Source organism: Ascaphus truei, chromosome 2 (assembly GCF_040206685.1).
Source record: "Ascaphus truei isolate aAscTru1 chromosome 2, aAscTru1.hap1, whole genome shotgun sequence".
Lineage (NCBI taxonomy): Eukaryota > Metazoa > Chordata > Amphibia > Anura > Ascaphidae > Ascaphus > Ascaphus truei.
Window position 1 is genome coordinate 185784087 of NC_134484.1, and position 11662 is coordinate 185795748.

The 11662-nt window shown below is 44.8% G+C and overlaps 1 protein-coding gene across 2 annotated transcripts in view; it reads right to left on the reverse strand.

The window, feature by feature from the left end:
* The window catches only part of PHACTR1 (phosphatase and actin regulator 1), a 442415-nt gene extending 434337 nt beyond the window's left edge, over nucleotides 1–8078 (reverse strand). The window contains exon 1 of one of the 2 annotated variants that reach the window (XM_075585688.1): nucleotides 7991–8078. In XM_075585688.1, coding sequence (XP_075441803.1) covers nucleotides 7991–8051 — 61 coding nt within the window. In that variant the 5' untranslated portion in view covers nucleotides 8052–8078. The remainder of the gene's footprint in view (nucleotides 1–7990) is intronic. The other variant, XM_075585691.1, reaches the window with a different exon arrangement.
* Nucleotides 8079–11662: the final 3584 nt, after the last annotated feature.

Genomic DNA, 11662 nt, shown 5'->3' on the forward strand with positions numbered 1-11662 from the left:
AGATGCCTCCTCACCGGCGTAATCCTGGCAGCAAAAAACAGATGTCAGCCTAGCAGGCTAGTTAGACATGCATAAGCGTCCTTAACACAAATGTCCGCTAATTGTCTTGCCTCGCCCATACCTATTGCCACTGCCGGTGAAGTAACATCCACTGTCACTTCTGGGGAGGCTAATGACGTCTCACCAACTTCCAATCTCAACTGCCAACCCCTGCTTAAGAGGTTGCAACCCTCCAGGCTGCAGCTACCCTTGGCAGTGTAGCCCCCACTGCCACAATAGGAGGAGCTAACAACACCCCTAAACCACCACAAAGGGCCTTACGCTGAACACCTAAAACTTCCAACATCCCTTTCACGAAGGCAGCTAAATCTACTAATCCAGAGACACCTGCATTCCCACTCTCAGATAGTCCATTCCTTTGTTGACTTGGGCCCAAGCTTGCGAGCCCTAAGCACTGCTGCCCTTCCCTTACTTGTAAAGATAGCAATCCTGAACCATCAGGTGCTAATTACACTAGACGCCCTAATCTGACCCCCTCAGGGAAGATCCACCCAGGATAACTAGGGACTGAAGCTCCCCCGCATAGCCCCTATCTCACCCAAGGGGGAGCCGATGCCCTCTTCTTACCACCAGCTGATCACTTCCCAGCACCAGTTACCTCAGCTCCACTTTGCTGAAGGACCAACTGGCTTCTGTGCACGCTGCACAGGTGCATCCTGTGCCTCCAAGGCACCTCTCCAGGGGCCTGCACATCTTAGCTGTACCTCAGCAAGCCGCACTCTCCTCCCATGCTGTTCAGGTACCTACCTGGGGGCCTCAGACCTGCTGCCATTAGTGACTCCACCACCTGTCAGCAAACCTGCAAGCTCTTGCTGAAGACAACCCACTTCACGAGAGCGGGCCTCCTATTGAAGCCAATCCAGTACATCCTTCACAGGCTCCTTTGCCACACCAGACAACCTTCCCTACCCAGACGCAGAATCCAATCTTAACAAAAATTACTTTTAAAGAGTGAAAACCACCTCTGTAGCAAGAAGCTTCTGACTGCGTGACTGGCAACTGCTGAACAGTGGAACCAACTGATTCCCCGCTCGTTCCTGATTCAAAACCTCCCCAAGCCCCACCCCCTCCAACCGCATCATCAACTGACACTCCGGGAGCAGAGGGGAAAGGAAGGGCACAGAGAAGCATCGCGCTGCAAGCCTCATGACCCGGGTCTGAGCTCCGCAGATGTCGGCGAAGCCATCTTGTCAACGTCATTTGGGTGCGCGGGTCTCGCGAGACCACCATGCCGGCTCAAGCCCAGTGGCAGTGATGACGTCACATCCGGTCAGACCAGATGTTCGTCACCCTGCTGCGCACCAGACAAGGCTGCACCTGGTGCCTCATTCTGGTAGACCGCAACAGAGCTCTGCAAAGCGGAAAGAGAGGGAACCTCACAAGACGGCCGGTAGGCGACGTCCCTGGATTCCTCCACAGGCAGATCCGCCACAGCACTGGCGTCATCCTGGGTTGCGGACCTCTGTGGACATTCCGGAACCTCCGCAGCCTCTCTGATGGACGCATCTGGACCGGGGCTTCGCTGGACACAGTAAGTGGCTGATGGGCTCTTCTCCGCAGGTACTGCCTTGCAATATGTCATCAGGGACAGCAACGGATGGGACACCTCCACCATGACGCGATGCCGGGGCGAGGGAGTCGTCCCGGGCGACCATGCTTATGGAGCTACCATTCTCCGCGGTCACCTGGGGACTCACACCCGACACCCCTGCGGCAGTCCACTCACACTCCGCAGACTTGGATCCCAGTCCTGGGACCGACGGCACCATTACAGCAGGCTTGGAATGGCAGTTGTAGGGCACACAGGCTCACAGCATCCATGGTAGTGTAGTTAGGCAGAGCCACCCCAGTCAGTGTGGGGGCTGTAGATGTAGGCACATTTTCCTCAGCAGACACTCACTGTTGCTCAGCTCCAATGTGAATGAAACACTGGAGTCAGAATTGCAGATTCTCCAATCTCCACATACACTGCACAGCTTGGCCCTTCCAGCAGAGTTTCAATTGGGGTTCACTCTCCCAGGATAATTTTCCCACTGGGAACGCCCAATATAGAACATAATTTGAAGAGAAAATGAAAATGGGGGTGTGGACGGACGTTTACAGAGGTACACACTTGGAGTCGTTTATAATGTGAAATTATAATAAGGCTTTATTGTGCCTTTTCCTTTTCATCAGGAAATTCATCCAAACAAGGGGGGGGGGGGGGAACAAAGCTTCTAATCACTTGGGAGTATTTCTAGTGACATCCTTGCAATCAGTTCACATCTCCATTAGTTAAGCTTCTCCCAGCCCAAACACATAACATGAAAATAAGCAGATATAAGCAGTCTCTTAATACTGAAAGTCTTATCTGTTTCTTGGAGGGAAAAGCTTCACTGTCCCTGCTTCAGCTCCCTTGTCTCCAGGGTTGGTCAGCATACAGGTTTACAAGTTTTCCCTGTGTCTTGAAAAGCAGCTCTGCGGTGCAGAGCTTAAGACCGGTCAGCTCCAGAGATCTGGGTTTCTTTTGGTCAGTCTCTCCTGTGACTCAAGAACCTCTGCTCTGTCTCCACAGGTCAGCTCACACGTGAGCAAAGGAGGAGAGACTTCCTGTCTCAAAGGCAGGCTTTTTCTACTACCTGTACTCAGTCAGGTGGTGCTAGTTAATTTGCTACCAGCAGTTAACCACCACACTGCTGGATTAGAGGCACCTTTGTGAACAGGGATAAGTCCCCTGTTACAGGGGGGTCACGCTACACGGGGGTCACGCTACACGGGGGTCTGAAACCGGAGCGACTCCCCCACGACACAGTACATTCGTGCCATTTGTAGAATGGGGCCCAGGGTCCTTAAGCGCCATGCAAGTTACCTGGTCCAAAACCTCACCCCGGAGTATTTAGACCACACGCCCAGTATAAGCTTCCCACTGTGTTCGCCCCTATAATATAGCCATGTGGGGGTCACACTACCGTGAGCGTCTCCATCAGGCATGCCTCTCCCACAGCACTTCACACACAGTACAATGTGCTAGTTGGGTGAAGGGGTACCTATGGTCATGTCTCATACAATCACCTAGCCCCCAGCCTCAGGACGGGCATGTGTACGAAGGTTCACCCTCCCCGGTGTTGCCTCAAGGAGAAAGTCTTTCTTCAATGAGAGCATGGCTGCCCAGGGGTCCCTGGGGTTGTATCAGGGCCCTGGCACCGACCGTGGCCTCAGCCTTGGTCCTTCATTGTCTTCTGCCCACGCAGAAGCCCCCCTGCATCAGATCCCTTGCATCTGCAGGGTTGCTGCTGTCTTTAAAGTCCCCTTTAACTTGCTGCATTTATGAATTTCTGAAGTCCTAAAAGCCTGTCCTGAGCTCAGCAGCGCTGTTAATCCCCCCACCCCCCCTCTGGGGATATACCCTATTGCCAACATGTGGTGCTGAGGCATTCCTGTTAGGTTCAGGAGATCTGAGCTGTCCGCGGTGATATGGAGACCAGGACAGGCTTTTGAATATCATCTGTAGTTCTTTCCTTTTGGAGTTTAGTGCCTCCGGCTTCAGGGGGCTCTGGCAGTACCAGAAACAGTCCTGGCGCCATACTGGAAGTCACTCTAAACCTCATCTTCTATGTAACTATGTAATTCACGTGCACACAGGTCTGGTGGGGTTTGTGACAATCTGTTTAAAGCAGGGGGAAAGACTGTAGAGAAGTCTAAACATTACTAGCATTTCATTAAAGAACTCAAGTAATGATAATGAGATTGAAAATATGATTAGGGCAATGCTTACTCATCGCACAATATAAATGGGCAAAATAATAGATGCTGTCAAGGTTATTTCTTTTAAACCGTTAGTGAAGTACCCCGCTACAGCTGAATAAGGTAAGTGTGTGTGGGATAAGGTGCTAATGGGTAGCGTAGTAGGTATACATAGAGAGAAAGAACACACTGAAAGCACTCAATATCCCCTAATTGTGCAATGATAAGTATATTAAAAATAATCTTTAATGCTATACTGATTAAAATAATGGGTGTTAAAATACATCAATCGACACACATATATATAAACCCTACTGATGAGTATATAAGATACTCCGGGTTGGTAAAGTTAGGGAAACGTAAGAGGTTTATTGGATCAAAACGTTCCCAGGGATCTGATATGCAGTGATCCCTTATAGTGGTAATTAGGTATACACTGGTGTAGGGGGAAAGCTAGCTGATAGCCTGTCCTGTTGAACAGACAGATGTAAGGTATTCACGTGAGAAGATGTACTTTGGTTCACAATAGTGATATGCAGATAAATTAGTCGGCGCAGTATATCCGGTAGGACCTCACTATGTATGTGGTAATAAGTCCTTAATCACCTGACAACAGCTAAATTGCTCCAAGGTAAAGGAGCTAGCTGAAATACACAGAGTAAATTTACAGTGGTATATAGATTCCTATAGACAGTGTGGTTTGTGTATGCCTGTGCGCATATTCATGAATGCGCTTCCACTGTCTTAGAATACTATTGCCACCAAAACCTCTGTATAGTGTGGTTCACCTATCTTCTAGGTCACAGATAGGAGCAAGGTGAATGTAAGAAATATACAAAGTGAATATGCTGCCCATATGTAGAGATGTATACACAGAGTACTGCTGGCTGACTGAACAGTTAGTGGATTAGCCCAATGATGACTTGTTAAGTCCCTTCAACTGCAAATATACTAACATGAATTACCTAAATAGAAGCTGTAAACTCCATATATACAGAGAGCTCCTATCACTAATTGACATCTGCACTGGAGCTAATCTACTCCTAGATACGGTGTGGCTGTTGGTATGCCTATGCACATATTCATGAATGTGCTACCACCGTTAGGAGTCTATGATTGCTGATATCACAGTGTTATAGTAGAAATACAGATAGCTCACCCCTCACCAGTGCTTCCCGAGTCACCACTTAGACTCCTGCCCACTTGGAAGGGAACAGCACGCGAGCCGTCTGGCAGCTGTATACTAGCTGTTCACTATTGTGAACCAAAGTACATCTTCTCACGTGAATACCTTACATCTGTCTGTTCAACAGGACAGGCTATCAGCTAGCTTTCCCCCTACACCAGTGTATACCTAATTACCACTATAAGGGATCACTGCATATCAGATCCCTGGGAACGTTTTGATCCAATAAACCTCTTACGTTTCCCTAACTTTACCAACCCGGAGTATCTTATATACTCATCAGTAGGGTTTATATATATGTGTGTCGATTGATGTATTTTAACACCCATTATTTTAATCAGTATAGCATTAAAGATTATTTTTAATATACTTATCATTGCACAATTAGGGGATATTGAGTGCTTTCAGTGGGTTCTTTCTCTCTATGTATACCTAAGGTTATTTCTTTGCAAATCTGGGGCAATATTTGCTTTCAATTGAACTGTTTTTCTTTAACTGTTTTTACATGGAAACTTTGGTGAAAAGGCCCATATGTGTTAAAGATTTCTTGATGCAAAACTACAGATGGGCACATCGGAGCACACTTAGTTTCAGTAAAAAGAACAGTCAGTTTAAAGCAATGGGATATTTTGCTTTGATAAAGCAGAGGCAGTTTGTGAATGAGTTTTGCAACCCAAAGTTTTATAAGATTTTACATTTCAATCTTCTTTGTGTAAAAACAGTTTCCATCAGTTAAAGAAAAACTTAATTGTGTGTTCTCACAGAACAAATGATGGAAGTTTAATGTACATACATTTATTGACAGAAACGTCATGATTCCCTGGTAGTTGCTGATCACCATTGACTAGATAACACAGTTACATCTGTTACATTTTTCCCTCGGAAGCCGCGGGGGAAAAAAGCATTCAGCTCAATCCGCGTATGCAGGGAGTACTGTGGTTGGTATTACTGGTAGTCATCGGTCGCAAGGAAGACCATATTGAAAAAGGCCCTGCTACAGCTACCAACCTCAGCAAGAACGATTGAAGGAGGTGGAGAGGGGAAGAGCGGTGGTTACAATTTGGTGGGGAGGCCTGGAAGAATGGGATGTTTATGGAGGAAGGAAAAAAGGAGTCTGAACTCCCCTAACAATCCTACGCTTTAGTCATGTCAATAATTGTATAGTCTTTGCTCACCATTTAATTAAGGGCAGTTAAATCTAACACTGACCAATGAAAAATGTGGGGTTGCCATGACAACCATTACCTTCATGATTCATGCCAGTAACGTCTACTATGAATGCAGATATATACACAGTGATTTCTCTACATGCACACTTTCTGAGCATAGGTGGGGAATGTGAAGCATAATGCTTGTCTGCAGTTTAAAGACAAGTTCCAAATGACAAAACAGTCACCCCTTGGGACATGACTCTACTTGGATGCCTGTAGTACATTTACGGAGTTACATGTTTTTGTCACCTGTGCGCAATGTAACTTGAAGTCCTCAGGGGGAGTTCTCAAGCAGTAAACAAAAAAAGGAATGTTTCAGTCAGTCATTATTTTTGTGTTCAATATCGAAAAGAAAAACATATGAAAGTAACTGCATCTAGCATCCCAACACAAACCAAAACAACAAGTGGTGGAACATAGTATGCAAGGCAAATTGTGTCTTCATTTACTGATACAAAAACTGGGTTCTCACGAGAATCTTCATTTTGTACAAATGTAGTGAAAATGATATGTTCACTGGTGAAGGAAACGCTAGAAAGATATTAAGCAGTTTATTTATGCTCCATAACAGTTTTCAGGCATACCCCGCATTAACGTACACAATGGGACCGGATCATGTATGTAAAGCGAAAATGTACTTAAAGTGAAGCACTACCTTTTTCCCCACTTATCGATGCATGTACTGTACTGCAATCGTAATATACGGGCATAACTGATGTAAATAACGTGTTTGTAACAGGCTCTATAGTCTCCCCGCTTGCGCACAGCTTCGGCACAGGTAGGGAGCCGGTATTGCTGTTCAGGACGTGCTGACAAGGAGCATGCGCGAGCTGCCGTTTGCCTATTGGGCGATATGTCCTTACTCGCGAGTGTACTTAAAGTGTGTGCCCTTAAACCGGGGTATGCCTGTATTTGCTTTGTATTTGCTGTTGGTATCATCTCTGTGAGACATGCACTGCCTTAATAATGTGACTGTGAGACTATTTCCGTCACTCCCACATATTTCTGCTGGGTAGAAAAACAGGAATGCAGTTCTTGGCAATGGCTCTAAATTTGTTGGTATAGTTACTTTCTTGGACAATCAAATAATTACATAAAATGACTCTTCAGTCTTGCAACGCTGCCAGAGTTGCAGTGACAAGATACTTTGCATGAACAAAGCCCCATTTAATCCACATATTGAATATGAAAAAATGGGGTGTATAACAAACTAAAGCTTTCCTATAAATAGATATCTGTGTTATGCATCACAGCAATTATAATATTAACAAATTGAAAAATATACCTGCAAGACTATATTGCAAAGAGAAAAGTTTTATAGATGAAAATTATTATTTGGAATAAATGCATATGCTCTGTAATCTGCAATATTCTGTATACAGTTGAGGTTCCATGTATTCCTGGGGCGCAATCAGAAGTTCATATGCGGCGGGCAGTTTTTACCAGCTCTCCTCATCGACATTGCAAAGTCATGGGACACTGCGTTGTCATGATGTCGCTGCATCGCGTGACATTGCTTTGTCCTGGCAACGCATCACCATGTGATGTCGCTGCGTCAGGTGATGGCGCGGCATGCGATGTTGTGCCACCAAAACGATTCAGTGTCACGCGCTGCTGTAATGACGATGAGCTGGCCTGCTCTACAGAGGCTCCGCTCTCTCCCCCGGCAATCAGTTTCAATGCTGTGGGGAAAAGCGCAGGGCCTCTGTAAGCACAGTACCAATTCTTGGGGGGAGCAAATGCACCTTAGAACTCCCCCTGGTTGTGCTACTGATGTATTCTCCTGAAGTAAAACATATTGTTCCAGTACCTTGTGCTCCTTGACTGAACAAAAGCCTGGGGATAGAATCCACATCCAAAAAGTTAGTCATCTTTGAAGATCTATAACTCGCCAATTTATCAATGGAAAACCTAAATCAAAGAGAACATTCATTAGAAAAATGTCATGATGAAGTGATTGCTTAATAGAAAAAATCTATGAGCAGGTCTACTATAGCTAGAATAGGGAACACAAACAAGAACATTTTATAATCAAAATGAATATGGAGACATATTCAGTGCAACAGGAGAATAGGAGATGGAGAAACAATGAAATATGTAACTTTAACCCATTCTTTTGAATTATGTTATTTCAGAAATAATTTTTGGCAACGTGGCACTTAAATGTTGTTCGGTAACTTAAATCTGATGCAGCTATGTAGACTGATGCTGCATATGTAGACATACAAGTCATGTCATTTTTCGATATGTGCAATATTCAATATTATTGCACGCGTTGGCGAACTTTGCAAATTTCCCCCTTTTTGGGTTTGGCGAAAAAGTTTGCTTACATCCAAATGTTCACAACAAGTTTGCTTGATGCTAAAAGTCAAATCGGTATTGCATGTTTGATTAACGTTTCTTTTAAAATGTGATTTTGACACTTTCAAAAAGCGAAATAACGATTTTTTTTACATTTTGGTCTGCTTTGCTAGAACCAAAAGTTCAATCGAAAATTTCACAGCTTTCTAGAAGGTTTTGAAACGTTTGATTGAAACGGTGGCCAAGTTGTAGGGGTCAAACAGGGCAGCAGGAAAGAACAGGTTGTCCAGAAAGAGCGGGGTGTTGCAGGCACATTTGTAAATTTCTTACAGGGATTAGCCATCCATATCTGTGTAAGCAGATGTTTTGTCAGTGTGAGAGGAAGGAACCTGTCTCTGAATGTACTCCCACAGTAGACATACCAGTTAATTACAGTCAGGCTAATAAAGAGTTTCCTGGATAAATAAACAACCTCTGGGTTTGCAAGGGCACTAGCAAAACTTTTTGTTAGAGTCAGAAACAATATTCCTTAGCAAAATATGCAGGGATGTCTGCTGAACTGGCTGTAGTTCTTATACTGCAAGCTTCTGAGAACGTAAAGGGCGAAGGGGTGGCTGAGGGAAGGATTGAGCCTGAGGCATATACAGTATGCAGCATGATGATGATGATGATGAGGATGAGGATGATGATGATGATGATGATGATGAGGATGAGGATGAGGATGATGATGATGATGATGATGATGATGATGATGATGATGATGATGATGATGATGACAACGAAGAGGATGGACTTGGTGTTGGTGATATGAGTAGTGCACAAAACTGTACAAGTAGGGGGCAGAAGTGACTCTGATGGTAGTGGAGGAGGTTGTGATCTCATCCTTGGTGTTGGTGGTAGTTGGAGTGAAGAGGGGGATGATGAAGATAGTCAATTACTCTATGAGTATCAGGCAGCCATGGCCATCACAACTAGTAGTACTAGCCAGTTTCAGACAGGTTTGCAGAGAGCAGGGGAAATCCCTATTGGGAAAACATCTCACGTGGGCTCCCCTGGCAGGTGTTTAGAACCCCGCCTCCCCATCTAAACCCCTAGCTTTTCTCTGTATCAGCATTGCAGCCCCTACTTACATATACTGTAGGTGGCCCATAAATGCCACAGTCCAACACTGGCTCTAGTACTCTTATTATTAGCAGAACACTGAAAAGCAAAATTGACATAGAACTACCTATATCTTCTTTAATTTCAAGTAAATTTTTTTTTTTTTTTAAAAACACGCATGAGCCCATCATGAACATCATCATTGTCATCTTCAGAAAGAGTCACGTAACATCAGGCAATGCCACCTCATTTGTTATCATCATCACTTTGAGTGCATGACCCTTGTAGTTGCACCCATGGAGAGAGGGGATAAAATATTAACAGCCTCAGCAGCAATAGCATGCAGTATTACACAATATAAAACGAAGATGAGGAGGAGGAGGAAGAGTATCATGATGATGATAATGAATATATTGGTGGTCATGGCAGGCACAGCTGAGAGAACACTAGTAGGGGGAAGAGTAGATCAGCTTCTAGAATGCTGCTTGGAGCAGCAGCAGCAGCAGCAGCAGCAGCAAGTATCCCTCTCGTATCAAGTGCAGCAGCACCTTCTAGGTTTTTCATTCCGAGCAGCTGGCCTCATCCTGTTTCTACATCAATTCAAAGATCAGGAGTGTAGATCATTTTTAATATAGATGGTGAAGATGAGGGTGCAGTCACTTGTTGTTTGTGCCATGTCATTGTGAGACGTGGGAAAGTGGGAACTCATCTGGGTACCTAGGCACTTATAGGGCACATGACAAGTCATCATAGGGACTACTTGGAAAATACAGTTTAAAACTCTGACAAAGGCACAAGCAGTAACTGTTGGGAGAAGGAGGGAAGGCTATATTCCTGGTAGCCGACAAGGTGACTCAGAAGGCTTTTGTGGGGAAGGTCATCAAGTTAAACGTACAGATGATAGATGTACTTGGCACTGGTAAACTATGCAGTAATATTAAGGATGATGAGGCTGTGGGGACTACTTCTGCATTAGCTGATACTAGTAGTGGGGAGCATAGGCATGAGGTAAAGAGGGTGTCTGGCAATAGATAAACACATGGAAAATACACAGTAGGCATATATTATCACTAAGGATGTTCCACAACTCACAACTTTACCAAGAACTTATTTAATTAATGGGCCACAGCAACAGGGTCGAGTGAGAGAAATTGATTGAAATTGGCAAGTAAGATCCTCCGATTTATAAGCTAAGCTGCTGCAGCTGATCAGTGCCATCCTGCCCTTGGCATATCACCTTCACCATCAGTACCCACTGTATATCCCGCATGCCAACATCACCATCAAGGCCAGCTGATAACTTGCCACTGGCCTCACTACATATTTTAGTTCTTTTTTTACTATTTGGTGGGAGCCCAAACAAACCAACACTCATACAACATTGCCAATTTCACAACAATCTGAAAACATCTGCAAAATCTGGTGAAAAATGTTGCTCATAATACTGTTGCAAATATCAGAACAATGTGAACTATAACAAAACAATCCAGAAAATGCATAATGTAAGACAAAGCACACAAATGTTGTAATTTTTGTGTTTGGGGGATATCTGTGATACTTAGAAACACATCTGTAAGAGATGTGTGCAGAGGTATGCAATGGAGACTGTTTTTAAGGTGAAATTAAAATAAGGCTTTATTGCTTGTTCCTATAAACAATACAGCAAACAAAAAGATACATCAAACAATAAACACTTATCCCTTTGTTAAGGCTAACTTACTTCCCCAGTACCTCTCTGCAAGGCTGGGGATGGGGAAGCCCCTTACCCACTTATCACCCAAAGTCTCAGCAGTACCTTAAGACCGGTGGCCCTTCAGGTCAGTGGTGTCTGGGTAGGTCTGGTCCCCTTGTGTCTTTCTCTCAGGACACAGCCCTCCTTTTCCTTCTGTCAGCTCCCTTGTGAGCCAAGGAATCTCCTCCCTGTTACTCAGACCACGCTTTTTCTAACAGTCCTAATCAGCCAGGTGGAGTCTGCTGGATTTAACGGTGATAAGTCCCTGTTACATACCTCACCTGTTTGTGGGAAGTTCGGGCTTACCACGGCCAAAGCCCATCTGTGACGGTGAGGGGGTACCCAGGC